The sequence below is a fragment of the Trachemys scripta genome, chromosome 9 (genome assembly GCF_013100865.1).
Source record: "Trachemys scripta elegans isolate TJP31775 chromosome 9, CAS_Tse_1.0, whole genome shotgun sequence".
Taxonomy (NCBI): Eukaryota; Metazoa; Chordata; order Testudines; family Emydidae; genus Trachemys; species Trachemys scripta.
In genome coordinates this window covers 87311004-87338316 of record NC_048306.1, presented here as the reverse complement: position 1 = coordinate 87338316, position 27313 = coordinate 87311004, and the positions used below count along the sequence as shown (strand labels likewise).

Here is a 27313-nt window from a genome sequence, read left to right as displayed (position 1 = left end):
AAGAACTAGTATATATTAAAAAGAGTGGGTAACATTTTATTTAAGTTATCTACCTCCAAGCAGCAGGAATTCCTGCTAGAAATGCAGGGATGGCCTCATGTTCCTTCGCATTCTCTGGGCCAGATTGTGACTGAGATAGCGGAGTCATGTAAGGTAATATGAGTATGTAAGGCACCCCCCTGACTACCTTGCACTGGCCATCCAGGTGATCCGTAGCACCATGTGCAGGAAATTAGCCTCCAAGGGGCTACTAGATTTCCCCCTTGTGCTGATTGAGGCTTCAGGACACTAGTGCAAGATCAATAATAAGAAGAAATGATGGGCCAGGTCCCCAGCTATTGTCTCCAATGGAGCAATGTCTACTTACACCAGCTGAGACTCGGGCCCGTTATGTGGACTATTCATGCACAGTTGTAGTCAGCTCTCTTTATACCACACCAGCAAGGAATTATTCCCCCCCTATGATTCCACAGGTTTTGTTTTTAGTTTTTGTGTCTGGGTAGGTGGCTTTTCCTTTTTGCATTTCCTGGATACATAATTTTATTAATCCTACATAACACTATGGAGACTGTTATCGGCTCCTGCTTCCCTGAAGTCCATGGGAGTTTGTCTGCTTAAGTTCAGTGAAGCAAAACTTGCTCCAACATGTTTTTTATTTTGTAGCGAGACAAAGCTAGATGCTGAACGTGTATCCTTGATACTAGGTTGCGGGTCAGGATTTCCTTGATGCAAGTCACTCCTTATTGTTATAAAGCATTTATACTGCAGTAATGCCTAGAGACTATGACCAGGTCGCAGCCTCTTTTTGGCAAGCACTATACAAAGAGCCTGCCTAAGTCACTGCTCCAAAGAGTAATCAGCTAGTCCTGTAAAACCTAGGGCCCAATTCTGCTCCAGTTGAAGCCAATGTCAAAACTTCAATGCAGCAAGATCTGGTCATACTAACCAGCCAATGTTAGGTGGTTTTTGTTTCATTTTCTAGCCTTTAAAAAAACAAAACCACAATTTTGGTCTTGTAGGAGTCATGTGTGATTGCTGGCTCCCTTGCTGCAGTTAAGTTGCTTGATTAATCAGTATTCATTTCCTAGCAGGTTTTCACGGACCCCAGCAACCTTCAGAGGCACATTCGTTCCCAGCATGTTGGGGCTCGTGCTCACGCTTGTCCAGAGTGTGGTAAAACGTTTGCTACTTCTTCAGGCCTTAAACAGCACAAGCACATCCACAGCAGTGTCAAGCCCTTTATATGTAAGTCTTCAACTAAACGTCTAAACTTCAATGTCTGTCTCGTCTCAAAAAAAGCAACATAATCAGGAAATAGGCGGCCCAGTCCTGCTTCTGTTGAAACTCCCATTGGGAGTAGGTTTAAGCCCTGACTTACTGAATGAGTAGCTGTATAATTCATAGTCCAATACATAGAGTTGTTTTTATATATTATTCCTTTCCAAGCAGACACTGTACACTGTAATGCACCTGTTTCCCCAGGGATATCTCCTCTCCCCCTCTGCCCCCCGACACAAAGAGCAGTTCAGGGAAGGGTTTGACAGAGGCAATATAGTTAGCCAATAATGAAAAGCCTCAGTGGGTTATGGGATTTAAGCGAGACAGGCAAAAGTATCTGATGCTGAAAATCTGCATTGCTTTGGAAATGCTCATGAGGTCTCCCTACAAGATTAGTTCACACTGTTAGGCTGGGATTTGATTATCATAGTAAGGGCTATAGAATTTCAATAGACGATGGGTGCCTAACTCCCTTAGGCTCCTTTGCAAATCCCAGTCTTAAGTATTAACTGGAAGCTGCTAGACCTTGACAAACCGTTGTCCTGGCAATCAAGCTTTTTAAAACATGGACATGATTCCATGGTAGTGAAGATTCTTGCACCCACATGGTCTCACTGACTGCATTGGTTTCAGCGCAGTCAGATCCTGCTGCAGCATCAGGACTCAGGCTACTTGTTACTGCTTCAAGAGACTCTCTCTCCCATATGGTGATGAAAGAGAAATATTTCTCCTTTGGCCATTGAATCCCAACTCATTCTCCTCAAATGCCACTCAAAGCCAATTAAAAATCCTCACACCTATATACTCAATGCCCTAATTCACTACCATCTCCCTATTTTCAGCACTAGTTTGCCAAGAACTCTTTCCTGGTGTTTCTTCCAAACTGATTGTGGCTTCATTCCATCTTTTCAAAGTGACTGCTTCAAACTAGGACCAATCTAAAACATTGTAAAGAAGACTAAATTACACTGCAGATCTGTAGCATCCAGATAAATACAGTGCAAAGGTGTAAGGTCAAATGACTGGAAGCTAGTTTAATGGGGAGAGGGGGAAAACTTGCAATTTCATACTAGTCTACAGGGACTTGTGCTCTGGAGTTTGAGCCACCAGCGATCAGCTTTCAACAGTTCTGGTATTAACTTCTTCAGTATATTGGAACACCCAGCATATGTTCACCTAGGGAGTAGTTTAATGGTTCTATGACATGTGCTTTGGGTCTTGATAATACATCAGCATGAGTAACAATGACTTAAAAGAAATGTTCTTGTAAGGGCTGTCGCTCTGCCAGTGGACTAGTTCATATTTATTTATGTTTGGACTTATTTGAGCTAGCAAATATCTAATTAATGAGATGCAATTACAGCAGTTTAATTATTTTTCCCCACCCAGGATCACAGAGGGTTTTTTCAAATTAATACTGTATTAGTGAAAATGAAATAATTAGAAAACAATGGCTTCCTGCCATGGAGGACTAGTCAAGCAGTAGAGTTACAGTTGCTTTTGAATCAAATGCTCTGGATAGAACTATACTTCTTTTCAAATGAAATCATGTGTAAAATGCTTTCCATTAATGTTTTCAGTGATCTCTGGTAAATCAAAACATCAACTGTTATTCTTCAAATGCAAAGTGTGATGGACAAAAAACTATAGAACAATTATGAATAATAGCTATGAAATTACAGAACAAAAGAATGTAGAGATCACGTGTTGGGGTAGGTGTTTCTGAGTGTTGAGGGGTTGGGGGTCAGGTCACTTAAAGTAGATATCTGTTTCCCAGCACAAGGCCACACACCATGATTTGCCCTACCAGTCTGTTTATGGCAACTGTCTCTTATTACAGTATACCGCCCAAGCTTGAGTGAAAACTCACCAACAGTAAGATAATTACTCACTGCCTTCACAAAATCTCCAAATAGAAACCACATGCCATAATAGGCTGAACGTATTCAAAATAGTACTTACAGTAATTTGTTTAATAAGCAGAAAATATGCAAACTTAACTGCTAGGTAATTTCTTGGTTCTAAGAAAATTGCAGGACAGAGTACACTTACACATCAAATGAATTAATATACCTCGAGGGGTGGGGTGGGAGGGTTGTGGTTTGTGTTAGGGCTGGGGGTCTACACAGTGATAAAACTTGCAAGGAGGGAAGCAGTAGCTATATGTTAGTTGCTTAGAGTAAAGGTAAGGATATAGAACACCAAACATACCATAAGACTAACTGGAGAAGTCAAATCCAGCTTCTATAGCCTTAATACATGGAAGCTATTAAGTCAGTAAATCCCCTCCATCTAAATATTAAGCAAAACTTTACATGGAAATAAAAGTTGGGCAGAAAACAAAGAGCTAGATCATATAACCTTAACTCATCGGAATAGTTCTTGCTCATGTGAGTAATCCCATTGGATCATACTGTGCAATCAGTTTATGTGCAGATTCCCCAATAAAATCAATGGGGTTTTCTCTGTAAAATTCAACAGTATCAGGTAATACATAGACTTCAGTAAGACTATCCACATAAGTAAGACTACGTTGGTGAATGAGGATTACAGGGTTGGGTCCAAAGTTTGATTGCCAAACATAGCTACTTTTTAAAGCCCATATAAAAAGTAGGGGGGGGGGAGGGATAGCTCAGTGGTTTGAGCATTGGCCTGCTAAACCCAGGGTTGTGAGTTCAATCCTTGAGGGGGGCCACTTAGGGACCTGGGGCAAAATCAAAATTGGTCCTGCTAGTGAAGGCAGGGGGCTGGACTCAATGACCAAGGTCCCTTCCAGTTCTAGGAGACAGGATATCTCCATTTATTTAATTTAAAATCAGCAGATTACCTATGAAAATATTTCCCATTTCTCCCTTCAATATTTTAAATACAAGAGGAATCTTGCACAAGGGAGACCTATTATATAGACTATGTTTTACGGTCCCAAAGGCAAGTCCTTTGTCATGGCTCTTACTTACGTGGATGGAGTTATAATAATATACATCTGCATATTTTAGCTGCTTGTATTTGCATGATTTCAATAATATTTTTTTGTTTTGTTTTAAAGAGAAGTATAAAGTCATGTTAGGCCTTTTAAAGGTTAAATTGCACACATTCTAATAGTGTGCAAGGATACCAATAACTTGTAAGAAGATTTTTTTTTTGCTTTTCCATGGAAATACAATGTTTTTCAGTTTTGAGTGTACTGATGGAGAATAATTATTTGGCAATATATAGTCCTAAAGCAGTACATATTGGTCTTGTAAAAGTACTTAGTATAAATATATTTTTTGGAATTAAATATATGTGGTCAGATCCTCTTCTAGTTTAAATTGGTGTAGATCCATTGCCTTTAGTGAAGCTACACTGATTTACAGTAGATAAGGATTTGACTCGTGGTATCCAAGGGCTAGACTGTGCAACTCTCACTGTTAGCATTTATTCACACAATTGTAGCCAATTTACTTTGGCTTATCTGATTGGGCCCACGAGTTGCACAAGCTAGCCCTAAACGTTTCTTTGTGGGCCTGATTCTGCACCGTGAAGATCAATGGAAGCTTTGGCATTGACTTCAGTGGAAGCAGGATCGGTCCCTATATGTTGACTATATGATACATAATAAATAAATGTCAATTAAATGTGTTATACCAGAACAAATAAATGGCTGGTCCTACAATCCTTAATTAACTAGGATCTGGTTCCCGAATTAGGGGGAGAAATGTAGCAAGAGAAAACCAGGCATTCTAATATGCATGGTAGGAAAACTTTATGCTTTTTTTTAATCTATAATCTTCTTTGTGAATGAAGCTATCTTACAGGAACACCAACTGATATACCGTAACAGGCATTCTTCCTGAATTATAGCATTGCACATTTCCTGTGTTTGGGCCTAATCCTGCAACCTTTTCCCACTTGAGCCATGCCAATGATAGCAATGAGACATGAATAGGAAAACTTGTCTGACAGGATCAGGCCCTTAGACAATGGAAATATTATTGCTGTGATGTGAAGAGCCCACTAAAGAGGTAAACAGTTAAGACATGACAACAAGTGGTCAAGTTTCTCAAGGGCAGGGGTTTAGAAGCGCAGGAAGGTTAGCTCAGGCATTAGTGTGAGTGGAAGTTAGAAGACGTGATTATAGTTCATGGGAACCAACACTGCAGGATGAGATACATTCAATTCAGTTTCCTTTACCAGCTTAAAATAGAGCCATTGTAAATTATGTCAGCCTGTCTCAAAGCATGAAAATGATTGTTAAAAAGGGCTCAGAATACACAATGTGAATTGTTGTGTGGCTTTGATGTGTGAAAGATGAGAGCTTAAGATATAGTGCATATTAAGTCAAAGTGTAGCCACATGCTTTTTCCCTGAAGGAGAATTTTTTTTTTATCGCAGCAGTATAACATTGCTTAATTTTGTTTTTGAACAAATTAGAACATTTACTGATAGAAGCAGAATACTATCTATGAAGTGTTAACACACGAGACTTATTGGTGGAACGTGTGTTTCAGCAGCTTTAGCATTACATTCTGTTTATCCAGGAAAGTGTCAAATACAACACATTGCATGGCACAACTCTGGAAACTTCCTGATGATGTGTGAAAGTACAGTAAAAAAGGGACATACACTTTGTACAGACAAACAAAACCTAAAATATTTATAAGTCAAACCACAGCAACCTTCCAAATGAATGACAACCCAGACTTTCTCCTTTCAAACAAGTTTCTGGTCAGATTTCGGTAGGCCTCAATGAAGCTTATTGAAGTTCCCTTATAGATCTTTCCTATTCTAGTGAGAATTCCAAATTGCAAGGAAAAGCTTCTTACTGAGGACAAACTCAGGGCCCTGATTCTGCAAGTTACTTGAGTAACTTTACATATATGAGTAGTTCCATTGAGTTCAATGGGAACACGCACATGTATGAAGTTGCTCATGTTTGTGTGTGTGTAGGATTGAAGTCTAGAATAGATCTTATTCTCTAACAGGGAATTTTAAATTGCTAAGCCTTTTGCTTCTATTCACTATTTTCTACCCAAATGCCTTGCTCAATAAAGTTCCTAAAGGAGAGAAAAATCAAAGTAATTGTGCTCTTTCAAGATGACATGAAAACAAGGTTTCCCAAAGTAGGAAATTACATCTTTGCAGTAGTGACCCTATAGTTGTGATTATATGACATTTACCTGCTAACAGCACAAAATCCCGTTCACTTCAGTGATCTGGTTTACACTACGAAAATATATCATGTCTCACTCTACATTGGCCACTACACCACCCTCCTCATCATGTCACTGAATGTGGTTGTTGATAACTGTATTCAGACATGGGAAATGTTGTAGTGTAGATCAGGCCGGTCAGATCAAAATTGCAACCCCTAATCTCCAAGGTTTAAGGCTTTCTCTAAATGTTCCTTTTTTGAGCTGAAACTGTTCTTGTCCCAAAGGAGTTTGAGGAAATCCATTGAGTTGTTTTGAGCATCAGACATTCAAATAAATACAGCTGCGTTTTTTGAGGAAATAGTTGTTGAAGTAGGGTATGTTTTTTCACATGAAAGAGACAAACAAGCAAACTACATTATGAAACATTAAGGCCAAGATTATAATTACATGAGACATGAAATTAAGCGTTATGGCTTCCAAAGCAACTGTAACTCTATCACACTCACCATATGCATTCCTCTAACACTGTATGTGAAAATAGAGAATGTTACATATGTGCCCAGGCACCAGATTGGGATTGCTCTGGAAACCACAGCCTGGAATGCCAAAGCGTTCATGTAATTAGCATCTCATTTGTAAATGCAAAACATTGGGTTTATTAATAGTTATATGTGCTTGTATATATCTGATTGTCTCCCTCTCTCCCATCCTTCATATATCTTGTTTGTCTTTTAGACTGTAAGCTCTTTGGGGCAGGGACTATGTCTACTTCTGTGGCTCTGATCTTGCAAATGCTTATGCCTGTGAATAACTTTAAGCATTTTAATAATCGCAGTGCCATCAGTGGACGTACTTATGTGGATAAAGCCATTCAGATGTTTAGATGTTTCCAGGATCAGGGCCTTAGTTTGTGCCATGCTCATTGGGGGCCTGATTCTGATCAGGCGCTCTGAGTGCTACTGAGTATAAATAATAATAATGATCATGAATTTAAAACATTGTAAGCAACCCAAGTATCATGAAAAGGAAATATTTGTATTTTAGGGATTTTTATTTTTTGTTGGGAGGGTTCTTTATGCTGTCTCAAAACATTTGTCTAATTGGATGCCTTGCTTTGGAAAAAGTAAAATGAGTTTTCATTTGTTTTGTGCACCCAGATGAAGCTCACAGACTTCTCCCTATGGCTTCCTAATTGACATGTTGGGGGTAACAAATTGTTTTCTTTGCTAAATTCGGGTGGGGAAAGGGGGAATTATCATAAAGCCTGAGATTTGTTGTTGTTGTTGTTTACACACAGGTGAGGTCTGCCATAAATCCTATACTCAGTTTTCAAACCTTTGTCGTCATAAGCGCATGCATGCTGATTGCAGAACCCAAATCAAGTGCAAAGACTGTGGACAAATGTTCAGCACTACATCTTCCTTAAATAAACACAGGAGATTTTGTGAGGGCAAGAATCATTTTGCAGCAGGAGGATTTTTTGGCCAAGGCATTTCACTTCCTGGAACCCCAGCTATGGATAAAACGTCCATGGTTAATATGAATCATGCAAATCCGGGCCTTGCTGACTATTTTGGTGCCAATAGGCATCCTGCTGGTCTTACCTTTCCAACAGCTCCTGGATTTTCTTTTAGCTTTCCTGGTCTGTTTCCTTCAGGCTTGTACCACAGGCCACCTTTGATACCTGCTAGTTCTCCTGTTAAAGGACTACCCAGCACAGACCAGACAAACAAAAGTCAAAGTCCCCTCATGACACATCCTCAGATACTGCCAGCTACACAGGATATTTTGAAGGCACTAAATAAGCACCCCTCTGTAGGTGAAAATAAGCCAGTGGAGCTTCAACCAGAGAGGTCCTCTGAAGAGAGGCCGCACGAAAAAATCAGTGACCAGTCAGAGAGTAGTGACCTTGATGATGTCAGTACTCCCAGTGGCAGTGACCTGGAGACCACCTCTGGCTCTGATCTGGAAAGTGACATTGAAAGTGATAAAGAGAAATGTAAAGAAAATGGTAAAATGTTCAAAGACAAAGTAAGCTCTCTTCAGAATTTGGCTTCAATAAATAATAAGAAAGAATACAGCAGTCATTCCATTTTCTCACCATCTTTAGAGGAACAAACTGCGGTGTCAGGAGCTGTGAATGATTCTATAAAGGCTATTGCTTCTATTGCTGAAAAATACTTTGGTTCAACAGGACTTGTGGGGCTGCAAGACAAAAAAGTTGGAGCTTTACCTTACCCTTCCATGTTTCCCCTCCCATTTTTTCCAGCATTCTCTCAATCAATGTACCCATTTCCTGATAGAGACTTGAGACCGTTGCCTTTGAAAATGGAGCCTCAGTCACCAAGCGAAGTAAAGAAGATCCCAAAGGGAAGCGCTGAGTCTCCCTTTGACCTCACCACTAAACGTAAGGAGGAGAAGCCAGTTACTCCTATAACCTCAAAACCAGCAGCTCCATCTGTGACAAGCCAGGATCAACCACTAGATCTGAGCATGGGCAGCAGAAGTCGAGCTAGTGGTACAAAACAAGCTGAGCCTCGGAAAAACCATGTCTTTGGTGAAAAGAAAGGAGGTGACCTTGAAACAAGGAAAGCAACTGATGCTTCTTTGCAACATGCCAGGCCCACTCCATTCTTTATGGATCCCATTTACAGGTAACAGGCTTTAATGGAATATGGCTTTCTTGAGCATAGTTAACACTTTCAGGACTTTTCCTGTGTAACTTGAAGTGATCCATTAGCTCAGCATGCACTGTCATTTACAATATGTAGTAATGTAATACATTTGCTTATCCAGAAATGAGGTGGCACAAATGCTGGATATTTGAAAACGTTCTTTAAATTCTTTTACTACAAGTCCCTTTTTCTCAGAAGCGCTACACCCCATGCCCTACCCCCATAATAGCATTTATTTCAAACATTATCTGGGCCAAATTCTCTCTCGGTTGCACCATTCCACTCCACTTGCTGTAGCAGACAGCTGCAACTAGGGGTTGAATCTGGGCTGACAGATCAAAGGAATATGGGCACTAAGAGTGAAATTTTGCTCTCAGTTACACTAGAGCAGCCCAACAGTTTCTGTGAGGCTGTGCGGGTGTAAGTGAAGGCAGAATGTGTCCCTGGTGGCAAAACGAAATAAAAAAATTGTGAGCAGTAAGGGTTTGATCTCACCTCATTAAGTCAATGGGAGTCTTCCCATTGACTTTAGTGGGAATAGGATCGGATCCTAAGCAAGCCAAGATATTAGTGCTTGTCTACACAGGGAAGCTACTGGAAAATAAGCTAGCTTGTGAGTTTAAAGCACAATAATTATACCACACTAACTCCCCATGTGAACACTCAGTGCAGAATAAGAAGGTCCACATGTGGCGCCATTGCAGAACAGCTATTCCAGGCCATTTTCCCCATGTAGACAAGCCCTTAGAAATCAGGGTGAAATCCTCACATCCATTGAACTCCCATTAATTTTGCCATTAAGTTCAGTGGGGCCAGGATTTCACCACAGGTCTTGTGTACGTCAGCACTTGTATGCACTTTGATACTCTGCCTGCATATCTGTAATTAGTTGTAGTCATACGTCTAAATTAATCTACGGGAAACATAGGAGTAGTGAAATATTAGCCATAAAAGCTATTTGTTCGTAATCTAAATAGCCTATTTCACAAAGAGACTATTGTTAAAAATAAAAAGTTACTGTAATACAAATGATCTTAATTCATTACTATCTTCCAAAAATTTGCTTTTGGCAAAAATTTCATAAAACACTCTCTGGCAAAAGACAAAGGGTATGCATTAGAAAGGAACAGCGTTAGCAGTGTGTTACTTATTGAGATGGTTTAATTTATGCCGTATAGGTATTAGGCCACAGGTTTCCTGTATGATATTAATTTATCATTACTGAATTAGTGGAAATTTTTACTGTTATACAGTACTGCAGTGCATGATAATGCAATTTGTGAAGGAATAGTAAAGGAATGCTGCCAGCATAACATGGAGCCAGTTCCATAGTTGTTACTCCGGCAGACTTTCCATTGAAGCCAATGAAAATTATGTCTGAGTAAGGAATGTAGGATCAGTCCTTTGATAAATGATACAATTTAAACTGATAATCAAAACTGCAGGAGGAACTAAAATGCCAGTACTAATTTTAAACTATCAGATGCCCTATTTCACTACTTGAAGACACACAATTAGTTGAATATAGCCTTCATTTCTGTTGTGGCAAATTCACTACATTTCTCCAGGCCTGGATCTTGCTAACTTCCTCTTTGCAAGGACACCCCTGTGCCCATGTGAAGTGGTTGGCAAGAGCAGGCCCTAAATTCTTCACAAAGGAAGATGAGCTTCCCAACGGTCGCTTTCTGCAGGCTTGATGTGAAAAGCACCCACTGCTGTCAATGAGAGCTTTTCTTGGGTTTGGAAAATGCAGTTGGGCCCTATTTCTTGATAACAGGGCTCAGTGCAGTTAGTCATCAGTTACTATTATCAATAGTATTGGCCTTTTGAAATGGGATTATTTCCAATGTAAATGGTGTAATCTCTTTTTAATGGATGTTCACGACTCTCATTAGTGCTACTGAGCATTGCATGCACAAATCAAGAGATGACTGTACCTCCTTATCTTTTACCATTATCACCAAGAAACCAATTACTTGATGTATTGTTGACTATTTTAAACATAAGTAGCTGAATAGTTATTAATGCCTAAGACTGAATCATCACAAGCAAATCAATTTTAACATTTACAGAGTAGAGAAAAGAAAGTTAACTGACCCACTTGAAGCTTTAAAGGAAAAGTACTTGAGACCTTCCCCAGGATTCTTGTTTCATCCGCAAGTAAGTATTTTTGGAATTTCAGTATTGTAAACAAATCCTGTTGATGCTTCAAAGCAGGTGCAGAGAAAAGAATGCAGTCTGAGTTATTTTCGGATTTCCTAAAACACACAATTTTTCCAATGTCGTTGTGGTGGGAAAACATTAGCATGTTCTTCGTGATGTTTTGCAGTTAAACCATCATGTTCTGGTTGTAGCGGGACCCAAATCTGAGCTACATGTATGTTGTAGAGCTCCCTTCCCCACAAAATTAGAATGGATCAAACAAGATGTGCTACTACCAAGTTGTGCTTCTGCAGTCTCCCCACTGTGGCCAATGGCAGTGGAGGGATCATTGTGTCCATCTCTAAGCAATACCCAAAGAGGCAATGGAATTTGGGGCCTGATCTTGAAAAGTGGCTTCAATTTTTACTGCTCAGTTTTGCACCCTCAAGTAATTCCGCCTGTAATTAATTGTGGGCACTAATGTTGCCATATATAAGTTTAAGCACAGGGTGTGTGGGTACAGCTGAATATTTGGAGATATCAGTGATAGCATTTCCACTTCCCGTTTTTTGCAGATACATAGTGGGGCCCACAAATCTGGGCACCCCAAGTAAAAGCCTTTATAAAGACCAGGCTCTTTCTATATACATATATAAAGACACCCAGAAAGGACACAGTACAAACACTCCCATTCCAGTTGACCACAGAGCAACTGCATGGTTTCAGTAACTTTGTAGAATAACTGGAAATAATATGTGCTTGCAATACATCCCCTTTCCATGCCTGAAGACATTCAGTTAACATTGTACGGTTCTTTGGTCATATGCTTAATGTCCTGCTGCTCATTTGTCAAGAAAATAATAGGCCTCTTTCAACCATGTGGGTCTGTACATGGCATAGAAACGGTTAATGATAGCCTGGATCAAAACTCTGCATTATTTGCAACCTTGTATCACTTGCTTATCCTGTATTGTGCCAGTCTGACAGGGTGACTTCACTTCCCCATCTTGGTCTAGTGCTTCGAGCACAGGACAGGGGGGTAAGGAACTCCCTGCTCTGATATTTACTCCCTCTGAGCTCTTGGGTAGGCTATGGAAACTCTCTGCTTCAATTTAGCATCTGTAAAATGGGGATAATAATGAGGACGCACCTACCTCATGTTGTGAGGCTCAGTTACTCAAGTGTGGGATTTTTTTGGCTTCTGTGTAGAACAGATGTTGCCATGCCTTAGCACAGATACATGAGAGCAATGTTCTTGCACAGCTGGAAAAGGAAGAAAAGCACTAAGGTACTGACACTATAGGAAATGAAGGGAATAGCTGATGCTAATCACTAAGTATTACAATAAAAATTTACCTGATAGAGTTTCAGGAGAATATACTGAGGTACTATATTTACCAAAGCTGCAAGGCAACCAGCCAACCTTTTCTGTCTCTTTATGAAAGTGCTTCCAATTTCCATTTCATAGCAGTTGATACTAACAATCAATACACAGAAAGGACCTAACCCTGCTCTCAGCCACAGTGGTGTAAATCCCAGTTAACTTCACTGAGCGTCCCCTCTGGATTTGTACTGCTGTGAGTGAGAGCAGAATCTGGCCCGTAATCTCAATTCAGAATGTTTTAGGGCCTTTGCTATCTCTTCTCCTCCTCCTCAGCCTTTAGCATGAGTAAGTGAATGAAAACAGGTTCGGGCTGCAGGATGGGAGACTTTGTGGTATTGCAAAGACAAAGTAGGCATACATTTTCTAGGTCTGTTTAAAAAAAACAGAGTAGTTAAGGAGCCTCACACACAGCTATAATACATTTACAGAGAGAACATTTCAGGTGTTGCACTGCCTGGTAGAAATTCAGTGATGGTCAGGTCCTCAGCTGGCATAAATCTGTGTAGCTCGATTGAAATGGGGAGAGGCTTCTAGTAGTTTTGCTGGAGGAGTTTATCACATTTTGGTATATTTATGTTGCTGCTGGGGTACTGTGATCTGTGGGTCTGATGGAGTCTGTTTATGCATGAATGTATTCTTCAGGGCTTGTCAGAGGTGCCCACGGTTTGGATTGGACACGCTTTTATATAGTGCAGCAGAAATCTAAATAAATAACATATGAGGAGGGAAGATGGAGGAGGGAGTTAAAGGCATACAGTAGACATAGGATTTCAAGAGAGGATATGCTAGGCATCTAGGGTGAATGCTTGGCTCACTGAGGTCAATGAGAGTTTTGTTATTAACTTAAATGGGGTCAGGATTTCACCCTTAGTGTTTTCTTCACAGAGAACTTGCAAAATTCCCTGCTGGTATAAATGAGGGAAACTTTTTGAAGTCAATGGAGCCACACCCATTTACACTAGCAGGGAACTCAGCCTGGGATTTCCAAACATTTTAATGATATTGGGGTAAGCGCTCTTCTCCATTGTCTGGTAAGAAGAGGAGCAAAAACCCCAGAAAACCCGAGAGGAAGTACAGAGTGATGAAAGGCCAACATATTGTATCTCTTCCCATCATACAACCTCTTGTTGCCCTTCTGTGACTGCAATGTGGGAGGTCAATGCTGCATGGCTAGGGGAGGAGTTGTCATTTTTTAATAATATATGGAGATATACCTATCTCCTAGAACTGGAAGGGACCCCGAAAGGTCATTGAGTCCAGCCCCCTGCCTTCACTAGCAGTACTGATTTTGCCCTAGATCCCTAAGAGGCCCCCTCAAGGATTGAATTCACAACTCTGGGTTTAGCAGGCTAATGCTCAAACCACTGAGCTATCCCTCCCCCTTTAGAGAATCATAAATTATGGCTGAGTTAGGCAAGTCATTCCCACCGCACAGTCTCTATTTAAAATGGTCGGGTCCTATATGATTTTTCTCTACATATAATATATTTCTCTTTATTTTTACACCTTGTCTCTTCTTTCCCTGTCCCCTTCTTTGGCCAGCTTCATGTTCTGAGGTTTTCTGAAGTAGATTATAAACTCTTTGGAGCAGGAATTGTGTCTTTATTAATGCCTCTAATGCACAGGTATGGCACTATAGAAAATGCGGAATAATTATGGCTTTTCCATATTTCAGAGAGGGTATGGGATGGCAGCTGGTGTGAGACAAATCAATGGCAGCATGGGTTGCCTTGCTCTGAGAGAATCAGAGGGACCATGGGCAAGTGAAGCTGACTTGTCCCCATAGATCTCAACCTAGTGTGAGGATGCCATTTGTCTGTACATCGTATGCCCTTTGGCCTGAGTAAGAATCATTATCCAGCTGTGTAAAGTATTACCCTGCCTAAAAAGTGTCCCCTTGTACCATGTATAGGGATGATCTATAATGAACCTATCATTTTTTAAAATGGTATTCCTGGGTTATATCAGATGATGCCATATTAATTCGTATTAATTTCTTTAGCTGTACTCTGTTACAGAGTATTCATTCAAAATATACAGTGAGATAAATGATGTACATTTATAGCAATTCACACATTATCATACAGGCTCTGATTGTGCAATAGAAAGAATACATGGGAACAGCTGGTCTTCATTTTTCATCATTTATCTGGGTGCTAGGGATGACTGCTTAGCTTGTAAGAGATGGTGTGACATGAAGTCTTGAGTGTAATGTGCATTTTTAAACATAGCAAATGAAAATAAAAATGCTATTGCACAACCTGTCAAATCATAAAGGGCTAAAGTCTGCCCTCTTATCAACTTCAGTGGAAACCACTCCCTACATCCCAACGTAGAATTTGACCCAATATTTAGTACCAGAGAGGCAAATTAGCCAAGCAACCTTTTTTGTGGGTATACCTATTGTCCCCAGGTTATTAATATAATTGCAGATTCCACCATGTATTTTCACTTTCTAATGGTAGGGTAAAATTATCTCTGTAAAAAACATTTGTGAAGTAAATTCAAATATTTCCGTTCTTCTACAAATTCTTATTTTTATAGCTACATTTATTGCCTGGAGTTTTTCATTTGCTTAAGCAAGAGGTTAATTTGCATCCTTGTAATCAGATGCTATGAGAGCTATGGGATAGGCTTCTAAAATAAATTTTTAGACTAGAGGAGAGAGAGAAATATTAAGGTACAATTCCTATAGTTGTTACACAGTCCCTGCTCAGAAAAAATTCCCCTTAAAGCCTAGGGCCCTAAATCTGTACAAGAATAGGTCAGTTGGTCATATTTTGCAATAAATTGCCACTTCAAAGATTGCATTTAGGTAGAGTGTGCCCAAAAGCAAACAATCCACTCACTGTGAAACCTTAGCTAACTTCACAATAGATTGATTGCAATAAGGGTTCCAATGCAGGAATAATGTGTTGTTTTTGTTTCAATTTTGCTCCCAGTTCCAATTGCCTGATCAAAGAACTTGGGTAAGTTATTTGCTTATATTTTTGATTTAAACATTGTAAAATAAATTGCATAAGAAAAGCATAACATGAAAGATAACCCTCTGCATAGTTATGGAGTATGCCACGTGCTTTCCTACTGAATGTCATAGCTGTAGTGGATAATATCTTGCCATGTCACATTGGTCTTCTTCCTACGTAATCCTGCAGTCTATTCTTATTGAAGGCAATGGGAGTTTTGCCTAGGTAAGGACTTCACCATGTGGCCCTTTGGATGTATTTTAGTGAGGCTACTACAAGCTATTTGCCTCCAGGGTATGCTGAAAGTTTAGGCCTCAAATTTTACCTCCATTACAGGTATTATAATCTGATGATCAAAATCCTCTGGATTCTAGACTTTAAAGTACCCAATTCAGCCCTTACATCACAGATACAACACACATTGATTTGGGGCCTTTGGGTCCAATTCTTCTTTCATGTAGGCACATGAAATGAATGAGAACAGGCGCATGAATGGGGTAAAATTGAGAGTAAGCTTTTTCCCCCTTTAATCTCATATTTAAATCCAGTACCAAATTGATGTGGAAATCCAAATAGTCTTTTTAACTACTTTTATAATCCCCCAAATAACACAGTGTTTTGTTCTTACTTTGCTGCCCCTGCAGCAGCTGCAATTAACCAATAACTACTAATCCCAGAATTCTCCTGACATCCTGGCTTAGGGGCTACAATAGGAGAGTCAGAGTCAGGAAACCAATGTTCTGTTCTGCTCATTCACTGTGACTTGAGATAGTGTCTCAAGACTAAGGCCAGACTTTCATAAAATGTGGCCTGAGATCCGGACACATTTTTTCATGCCTACTTTTGTGCACAGAACGACTTCAGCAGTGTAAAAGAAAAAAAGGGGGAGGGGCATTTGCACATGCAAATGAATATTTAGATGCCCAAATGCTCATTTGCAACCCAAGTACCACAGTTAAGCGTACAAAAATATTTGTGGACCTTAGTCTTACTTTCTGTAAATCTGGCTTTTAAACCCTCTATTTCCCATCTGTAAAATGCGAATAATGATAATGATACTTACTCATCTTCATAAAGTCCTCAGATGTAAGGTGCTATTTCAGGGCCTGATTAATTCCCATTCAAAGCAGAGACTGATGTCAATGGGCATTGGATCAGGCTATACGTATGAAGTATTATTAGTGATAGCAATGAGCTGACAATGATGCGCTCAATGGATGGAATTTAGTCCCTATGCAGAGGGCCAGCAAATGGCCTATGCATCACTTACACCTTATTTTTGAACTGGAACCCTGTTTTGAGGAATTGATTGGGACTGGAGAGAACTCAGGCGCTGTGTGCTGGCCCCATTCAAAGTGATGAATTTCACCCGTGATAATTTGGCATGGAAGAATCAATTTAAGTGGCCATAGGCAATAAATAGGTGTAAAACAGAAATAGACAGCACAGCTTTGACATCATCATAGATGGCCCCAGACATTTTTTCGCTCCGTGGAGTGAATTCAAAATGGTGTCATCTAAAGGTGTTGGGAGGATTAAGTGACTTGTAAGATGCACTCTGGATCCACTATGCTTTTAAAATAACAGCTCTGTATTGTGGTAATTATGCAACAGAAAAAATCTCAGTACATTCTTTCTCTTCCACCCTCTCTCCCTAATGTTGGCTCTGTCCCCAAATTTATGTCATCGGACTATTTTCTTTTTTTGTCCTCTAGCCATGATGATGGTTGAACAGCTGCAATACAATATGTATTGAAAGCATACTGTTAAACTGATTGGAGGAAGGTGCTGATTTATGGATGGTTTTGTCTCCAATTTGAAGGGTTTGAATGTGTCACTTGAACCTGTATATCTCAACTCATGGCATCCTGGTTCATCTATTTTAAGTTTATTTAACGTTATTTTTCACTCTGTGGCACGAATCCTATAGTCCAGATCAATTGGAAACACTCTATTTTGAATGGATCACAATATAGTCAATCTGCACACTTTATAATCCACCCCCAAAAACTTGGCACTCTGTCCCCACCTCTCACTAAAGTTTAGAAGCAGTGTGCTATAAAGACATCTTGTAATTCAATTAGGACTTCATTTGCAATGAAGAATTATGATAAATAATTAAAATAGTTATCCATATAAATAAAAATGCATTTTGGGATGAATTATTCATGCTTTTTCGTTTGTTGTGTTTATTATAGGCCAAGATCTGCACTCTGTTACACCAGTTTAAATCTAAATCAGCTACATCAGTGTCAGTGGAGACTCTGGATTTATACTGGTATACCTGAGATCAGATTTTGATCTTTACTTGATACTTCACAAAATTTAGTCATTCAGTCTCGGTCATGAACATGAATGTGATGAAGTATGGGATTGCAGTACAACAAATTGACCAAAAGTCATGTTTTTAAAGAAATCATTATAGTTTTGGGTAGGGAGGTAGAACTGCTGACCTTTAATCGTCAGGATTTTGAAATTCCTTTAAATAAGACGAATAAAAATAGAAAACAAACGTTTGTACAATCCTTTCCCATGAGTTATGGCCATAAAGTCAGTTGTTTTTACGATAATAGCATTAAGGATTCTAATTTGTAAAACATTAGGTCATGCACGTCATTGATACTAGTTTCTAGATCATTTCATACTATCAGGTTATCCTTTAAAAAATTTTTTTTAAAATAAACCCTCCTTTATGTATGTCACTGATTTTCTGCTGCTGCAAATAAATCTTAAGACAAATGTCTGAGACCCTTGTTGATGATATCTAGCCTGTTGAAATGTTTATAAATACTTGTTTTATCCGATTATGGTAATGTCTGCCTTTTTGGGTCAGCGCTAGGGAATTGTAACTACATATCGGTTTGCGTCAGTATGCGGTTAATAGCCTCTTAGGGACAGGAGGGAGGTGGGGGTAAAGCTACTTCCTTTTCCAGACATCTGGACTCAGATAGAATCAACAACTCTCATATATGTAAATCAAAAAATTACAGTGCTTTATAAAATACTGCCATTCTCTGATCTCAGATTAGCAGCAGACATTACTTGTCCATAAGGCAATAACTTTATGTAAAATATGTAATGCAATCTTCTCGCTCTCTTACCTCCTCAGCTAACTTGCTCTGTAGATGTATAAATTACACTAATTCTACACTAAGAGTCAGATTGTGCCTTTCCTCCCCCGACAACTGCACCATGCAGTGGCCAGTGTTCCCTCAATACAAGGAGTGCTCTCTCTTAGCCTGACCTGGGGTGCAAGCCACCCCAAAAGAGGTGGAGAGTGTGGGGCTATGCTCTGGACTTCATACTGATCAGTGAACATTCCCGGGGGTCTGATCCAGAGCCCATTAAAGTAATTGGAAAGATGTTCATTGGCTTCACTGGGCTTTGGATGAACCCTCAGGTACGAAGGGGGAAGCATAGTCTATTGTCCAGAGAGGTGGTATGATAGGCATGCTCCCCCTTTGTTCCTGGGAGTACCAGAAGCAATTTTGCTTCATTGTGACACAATTCCTCCCAGAGTCACCCAGGGGTGGCTTGGTTCTTCACTGTCTCCAAGGTATGGCTGTACCTTGATGGCATAACTGAACCCTAAATACTCACTTGAATGGAGAGATATCAGAATTTGGTATAAAGATCTGCAGAAACCCATTCCACTTATAATGTGGTGCAGTGCCCTGGGCAGTCTTGTGATAAAGAATCAGATTATCTGTAAATTGTGGAAGGGGAGCATCTTGGTGTGGGAAGAGATTTTGGATTTGAGACCACAGGCTAGAGGAAGTGAATCCTGTTTCAGTAACTATCTACCTAACCTTCCAGTGTCTGTCACGCTGCTAAGTTACCCTCCTGGCAGATCAGTGTTTCACTGATCATTGCAGCCCCTCCATTGTTAAGACTGAGATTTATTTTGTTTATCCAGGAGCGCCCCAACTACTCAAAAAAGAATTTCCACTTCAAATTTTTGCAGGAAGGGCTAGAGACCAGTGATCAGTTACGAGAATCTGAAGTCATTCAGACATGCTATTTTTGGGGATATACGGCTGCAGAAGCTACAGCAGACCAGAGTAGGCCCCTGGTTCCCTGGGATCTACCATGGATCACAGGAGGCCCTGTGGACTTTAGAAGATCTATAGGGAAGCAAAGCTGGGGAAGGGGGATTAGGGCTCGAAGTGTGGAATCTAGAGTAGCAGGAAGCACCTGAGATGTAGTGAGGAGCTGATTCATTGAGGTCAGCTGGGGAACCAAGGACCATGGTGTGTTCTCTCCCTTTCTGATTCCCAGTACGGTTGTGCTTTCAAGTGTTTCACTTTATTTTAAATCCAACATCATCTCTGAATCTCCTGAGTTGCTAATGGCTGCTACTTTGATAACTATGCCATTCCTGAAAGGTTTTCTTACCTTACATTGCTGCTATATCCTCTAATCCTCAATTCTGCCTTAGAGGGGTTTTTTGGGGGGAGGGGGGAGGGAAGAGGATCTGCTCTGTTGGGGAAACCGCGACCCTTCCTTCTAGCTGAGGCAAAGTGCTACCGTAGCCAGCATTAAGATGCTGAAAGGAAGGATTCACTGATAGCTTTTATGTTGCTTCAGTGGTTCTCGGCGATGAGTGGAGGGAATACAAATGGGCAAAAAACATATGTGCAAGAGGAAAGAAGGGAGTTAATAGCTTACCCTTCCCTCACTTTTACCCCTTCTTTATTTCAGGGCTGGCTGCCTGCAAAGCAAAGGAAAGCCGCCCATTTTAATAGTCATTATTTTTCTTATTACCTTTTAAAAATGTGCATTGTTTGGATTCTGGGAGCTATATCCTCAGCTGATATAAACTGGTGTAACTCCAATGACTTCAGTGGCACTATATTGATTTACACCAGTTGAGGATCTGACCCCAAATACTTAATATTTCCTCTTGGTGATGGTGCATTTTTTTAACAATATAAACCATGTAAAGTAACTACATTCTACATTCTTAAAAAAACAAACAAACAAACAAAAAACCTTATAGTAATTCTCATGGCAAGTCATGTGTTTCTAAAAAGCTATCATTGCTTTCCAGTAATTGGAAGTGCTTGTACTTTCTGTGAATAAGAAACTAAGGACCTGATTCTGACCTCACACTGGTGTAGCCCCATTGACATCAGTGAACTTAGTTCTGATTTGTATCACTGCCAGAGCAGAATCACGCCCCAAAGCTGCAAATAAAATAATGATACTAAGATGACTAAGTCATTTTAAATGTAAATAGGAAAATAGTTTATTTAATATATTACTGTAGGGATTCATGTACATGAAAAATGTTGATTTGATCAAAAAATGATTTAACACCCCTATATAATGAAACTGACTTGAGTATTACATATACATAAATAAAACATTTATTATCCTCCTCAATGCACTTATTATTCTTCACCATAAATATGTACTATCATAACCCATGCACTGTCTTGTCAGTGCTAATCAGCCTGAAGGCCAAAGGTCATTTTTCATTCAAGCCATCTATTCTCTGCAATAGTAAAATATCAGAATGGTTACTTGCCAGGAACAATTAGAAGGAATTAAAGGCAGTGGAAATACAATCATAAATGCTTTAAGAATCGATTCTGAGTACAGAAGAATATGAAGTGGTATAAAAATAAATTTATGGTGATGTTGAGCTGTATGGGTTGATAATGACATTGCTCTGCTGAGAAGAATTACCTCCTATCCCAGAAGCAGCATCATTACATATCTCAGCCCTGTGATCAGTACATGTCAAAATCCTTCATATTGACAAATGTGCTGTCCACTTGCATCTATGGAGAATGTTTTAGCAGCTGAGTGATTATGAATCAAACCCCAGAGCTTACAGCCCCTACTGCCTCTCAATGCTTTCACATTCGTTGCCTGACAAGTAAATGTATCTTGACTTCCCTCTGTGCTTTTTTGCACCATGTTTGATGAAAGACATTTGGCAAATTGGCAGTGGTACCCTGTACATTGCAATTTGTAGTGTGCATTAGGAGTCTGAGCATGAAATGAGAGGGCAGGCTATGAGGCAAAGGGAAAAACAAAACCCTGAGCTAACCAGAACATGAATAGTCATTTCAAGAAACAAGCGTACAATTTTTTTTGGTAACAAAAGCATCAAAATCAGACCAATCGCACCATAGACTTTAGAGGAAGGTTCCATGAAAAATATTCTGTCTCTTGAATATTACTTTATTAATCCTATGGTGTATTATGAAAAATAATCTCCTTGCACTTTTCTGCCCCCCCCCCCCTTACACCAGTGTAAATCAGGTGTATTTCCTCTTAAGGCAGTGGAGTTATCCCAATCTGCGTGAGAGGCAAATCAGATCCTTCTGCAACTCTTGCTCATCCTTAGTATCAGTTAGTTTCAGTGGCATTACCCATGTAGTAAGCTACTATTAAACACTGGCTAATGAGGCAGATTTGGGTTCTTACACTGGGATAGTGTAATTCCATTGACTTCACTAGAAATGTTTTTTTATTTATGTTGTGGGAAGAGAGAGGAGAATTAGTTTTAAGAGCTTTAAAGTAACTTTCTCCTTCTTTGTAAAATGTTTAGGCTTTTTCCTTTAGGCTTCCATTCTATCAGTTTCTCAGAAGACTGCATGGTGGTGTGCCTTTTATAATCTTGAGTTGTAGCCCTGTGATTTTTGAGGGGGGAATGAGATGAGGAAACTCTTATTTTCAAATGTTACCGTGTTCTGCAGTGTTGCCAAGGTTTTCAAACCTGACAGATGATTTGGGGCAATTTTTTGAGGTGCCAAACCTGAGACATCTTCAAGGGGCCTGAAAGTGCTGAGCACCCACACTCTGAAAATCAGGTTCCTTTAAGGTGTCTAAGGTTGGGCACCCAAAATCTGAGGCCTCCAAAATCACTTTTGAAAAAGTTGGCCATAGTGCTTTTTGAGTATTATTATAGAGTATTTTTAATGGATGGAGTGAGGGCAGTCAAACCAGCCAGCATATGAGATTAGAACACTAAGAAAGAAATCCCTAAACAGTTAAGGGTAAATTTTGTTAAGAGATCACAGTATATATCAGTTCCTGCTTAATGGGAACTGATATATCGAGTGTGTCAACACCTGTGGCCTATGAGGCTAATTCTGCCATCCTTTAGATTAGAGAGTGTAATTCCACTTAATTCTGAATTTACACCATGTAATTCAAATCCGAATGTGACTTGCTATCTTCAGGGTCACAATGTATACACTGAGTCAGATTTATATGTGAAAATTGCAGGTGCTAACTTAAAAAGAATCCTTCTGCTACCAGCTACAGGTACTTTCCAATAAGACTCAGCTTCTCCAAGGGATCATTTTTAGAGGACATATCTTTTTTGTGGTATGTGCATGTAAAGTCAGATCTTGTTCCCATTCAAGTTAATGGCAAAATTCCAGTTGATTTCAGCGAGAACAAGAATCCTTGCCACAAGACAACTCCAGATCACCCATTATTTTTACCTGATCAAGCCCAAGTATAGGATCTGCCTTATACAGAGTTTGCAAATAATTACTATAGGAACAAGAACATTAATACAATGTAGCCGAAAAGCATAGGAATCTAAACTGTAGTGCAAAAAAAAGTATTTGAATGTAAATATTTTATAAGCCTTCATACCAATTAGTTTAGATCTCATACAGAATTAGTTATTCATTAGCATGTACAGAAATTAGGAAACAAGATCTGCTAGATGAACAGGAACTGGCAAGTACTGTATAGCATCGTCACTGCTGTGGAGTGATCTATTGTCAGTAAAAGTTACTTGTCTTATTCAAACTCTGATAACATAGTTTTCCATCACTTTGTCCTACTCACAGAGTGAAAACCAAAATAGTTTTCTACGCAGTCATTTTTTGAATGGAGTTCCTTGTGTTTAGAATTATCTGTATAGAAAAAGAGCACCTTCACTGTGATGTTTTCTTTTTTCCTTTCCTCTTGCAGATGTCAGCTATAGAAAACATGGCTGAAAAACTAGAGAGTTTTAGTACCCTGAAACCAGAAGCTAGTGAACTCATACAATCTGTCCCTTCCATGTTCAACTTCCGAGCCCCACCGAGTGCCCTACCAGAAAACCTCCTGAGGAAGGGCAAGGAACGCTATACCTGCAGGTAATTGCTGAGCTAATCATGACAGGGTCTCCTAACATCTCTTCTCTGCTTTCAAAAGACGCTGCTGTTTACTTTAGAAATTACTCCTGATTGGATGATTAATAGAGATCATGGAAAGTCTATAGTATTTCAAAGTGCTCTTTATTCAGTCAAACGCAGAAACAGCGTTTTGTTTTTTTGTTATTATATGAGGAATTTGTCCTACATCACTCGAGTTTGATAAATGAGGCTGAAAATACTGCATAAACAAGCTTGTTCCCAAATTTCCTCATCACCTTTATATTAATAAATGCGCTTTCACTATTAATTTTTCTGATCACAAGCTACAGGGCTGCTTTCCTCAGACCATCTGCCTCTAATGTCAGAAGGGATCTTTCACAAAATATATGAATTATAAGGACATATGTTTACAGCCTTAACAAAAACTATAAGTTCATAGTCATTGCATGTATGAATGAAGTCAATCAGAATTTTGTCAATGTGAGAAGGATCAGGGTCATGCTTGTATAGCTTGGTATGAAATAATAAACTGTATGTTCCAAATATAGGGCCAAATCCTGAAAGCTTCTGAAAGTGTCCTTTATGCATGGCACCCGTAACTGACATTACCTTCAGAGGGAGTTGAGAGTGCTTATTACCATGCAAGATTGAGCTGAAGGTCCTTAATGTAACTGTTCTAATCATGCAGTTTCTTGGAATGCTACCTGGGAGCCTTGAGGAGGTTTTATTGTTATTATAGTTCCCTGTGAAATAGGGAAATGGTGGAATGATTTTTAAAATTGCCTTATTTAAGTCTCTATATCATCTCTAGAATGCTAGGGTATTTGACACTGGCATATCAGTTTATCTGATCTTTTTGAAAACATGTCACCTTTCAAGACAAGTTGTTATAGAAACATACCTTGATGGATTAGGTCTTTGAATCTTGTCTGCTCTGATCCTATTCAATGCACAGAATGATGTCACATTTGCTGACACATAGAATAAGTGGAAAGAATTGAAATCTCCTTACCTCAAACCAGAATCCCAAGCCTCAAATAACAGATTTTCATGCTTCCAAAACATGAATGTGACAGATATGGAATTAATAAGGTTAGAATTTTGGAAGGTAATTAAAATTAATGTCTATTTGCATAAATTGCTTGCTTATGTGCAAGGAAATCCAGCAAGTGCCAGTAATTCAGGCTTCATTCATGGGTTATTTATATTTGTCTGATGCCTTCATCGAATCTTTTAAAGGCCTAAGAAATCCCAGTACCATACAGAATTGATTAAATTATGGCTGTGCATCTGGTGCATTATGTAGTTCACAGTGAAATAAAGTCAACGGCGATATGACTTTGTCATATAAACTGTTTTCTAATCACAGATACTGTGGCAAGATTTTCCCAAGATCGGCTAACTTAACACGTCACCTGAGAACGCACACTGGAGAGCAGCCTTACAGGTATAATAACATGTGTTTGTGGTCATGAGCATGGCCTAGTGTTTACAGCAGGGGAATGGGAGTTCAATATTGTGTTTTGTCCCCAATTCTGGCACTGACTCATTACAGGCTTATTAAAATCAATGGGAGTCTTTCCGTTGATGTCAGTAGGTTTTGAATCAGGCCTTCAGTTCCGTTGGGAAAGACACTTAGGACATGTCTACACTGAGATGAAAAAAACCTTGGCAGTGAGTCGCAGAGTCTAGGTCAGCTGACTTGGGCTTGCGGGCTTGGGCTGCTGGGCAATAGAATTGCAGCGTAGCCATCAGGCTCTGAGCCCTCTGAGCCCATGAGTCAGTGGTACAGTCTCCACTGCAATTTTATCAGCCTGTAACCTGAGCCCTGTAACCACACTGTCAGCTGACCCAGTCTCTGAGACTCAGTGCTGCGGGCCTTTTATCACAGTGTCGGTATACTCTTAGGGAGAGATTTTTCAAAGCTGCCTTGAAGATTTAGACGTCTCCTATTAATTTCAATGGGAACTGTGTGTCAAGGCAACTTGAAAATCTCAGCCCTAACCATCTCCATGCCTCAATTTCCCAATCTGAAAAACAGGAACAATAGTACTTGCCTCCTTCACAGAGGTGTGGTAAGGATAAATTAGTGTCTGTAAAACACTTTGGGATTCTGAGTATCATTATTAGCAAATGTTTTTAATTTTGTTCATAATATTATTTGCTGGTTGGTGTGTGCGGATTTAGGAAATTTAATGTTCCCTCTCCTTCCTATGTATCCATTAATTTTAAGGGTCTGTGAGGCAGTGGTCTAATTTAGCTGTTGGCTCCCAACTCTATTTGGGCATGTTCACTCACAAGGGTAGGGGTGAGGAAGGATATTTACCTCCATTATAACGCCATTTCTTGATCAAGTAACAGAGGGGTAGCCGTGTTAGTCTGGATCTGTAAAAAGCAACAGAGAGAGTCTTGCGTCTGACGAAGTGGGCATTCACCCATGAAAGCTTATGCTCCAATACATCTGTTAGTCTTAAAAGTGCCACAGGACTCTCTGTTGCCACTTCTTGATGAGAGTCTCAAAGCTCAGCTCCTTTTTGGTCGATGTTACCAGCAGGGTGTGGGGTAGGGACTTGAAGACATGAAGTTATTGAAAATGCTTTGACAATATGAGTCTCCCACCTGCCTTAATGCACAGAAATAGGATCTCCTATAGCAGTGATTCTCAAACTTTTGTACTTTCACATAGCAAGCCTCTGAGTGTGAGCCCCCCTTATCAATTAAAAACATTTTTATATATTTAACACCATTATAAATGCTGGAGGCAAAGCGGAGTTTGGGGTGGAGGCTGACAGCTCATGACCCCCCATGTAATAACCTCGCAGCCCCCTCAGAGGTCCTGACCCCAGTTGGAGAACCCTTGTCCTATAGGATCTCTTATCCAGAGAAGAAACTGGCTGTTGTAACTACAGAGCACACCGGTAATCAATTCAGCCTAGTGCCCTGCCAATGCCAATGTGCTATATGCTTGGTGTGTTAGTGGAAGACAAAACCTTTCTAATGCACCTGACCTAACTTGAGGGTAGGGAGAGAATGCCACTTTGACCCCAGTGGCATTATTTTGCTCCTTACCAGCTGTACTGTTGGTCCAATTAAACTTTCCATAAGCTTTTTGGTCTTCCTTGAAAATCAAGATTCTATCAAACTACAATTGTACTGCAGGATACCCATAAAAATCCAATGAAAAACCATGTGATATTTACCACTTATAGCCTACTAAAGGTTGTATGTGTGTAGGGTGGAGGATGGGGGGAAGCTCTTGCTGCAATTCTATATATTGCACTTTTTATTTCAAAGCACTTTGCAAACTATGGCCAAAATCCTCCCCCACATCCCTTTTCATGAGCAGGCCCCAAATAATGTAGAACTGTATGGGAAGGGACAAACACTGAAGAATCCATGAAGAGGGGCTGTACGACTCCTTGAGTGTGACAAGAGCCATATTTTTAGGCAATTCTAAGAGGGAGCACATGGTGAGGTATAGGTAGTCTCGGTAATGATCAGTGATCGCCGCACAGATACGCTGGTCTTAGGCCCCACTTAATGGCCACAGGTTTCTGCAGTCTCTACTGCAATGGAGAGTGGGATCACCTTGACCAGCAAACACACGCTGAAATACAACTTA

At 39.8% G+C, this 27313-nt stretch overlaps 1 protein-coding gene across 9 annotated transcripts in view; it reads left to right on the top strand.

The window, feature by feature from the left end:
• MECOM (MDS1 and EVI1 complex locus) overlaps positions 1 to 27313 on the top strand; it is a 462967-nt gene that overhangs the window by 421318 nt on the left and 14336 nt on the right. For 4 of the 9 annotated variants that reach the window (XM_034782086.1, XM_034782091.1, XM_034782090.1 and 1 more), the window contains 6 exons: positions 1089 to 1245; positions 7711 to 9067; positions 11161 to 11248; positions 15557 to 15583; positions 23525 to 23691; positions 25061 to 25138. In XM_034782086.1, the coding sequence (XP_034637977.1) occupies positions 1089 to 1245; positions 7711 to 9067; positions 11161 to 11248; positions 15557 to 15583; positions 23525 to 23691; positions 25061 to 25138 (1874 nt within the window). The remainder of the gene's footprint in view (positions 1 to 1088; positions 1246 to 7710; positions 9068 to 11160; positions 11249 to 15556; positions 15584 to 23524; positions 23692 to 25060; positions 25139 to 27313) is intronic. The other 5 variants (XM_034782087.1, XM_034782093.1, XM_034782089.1 and 2 more) reach the window with 5 other exon arrangements.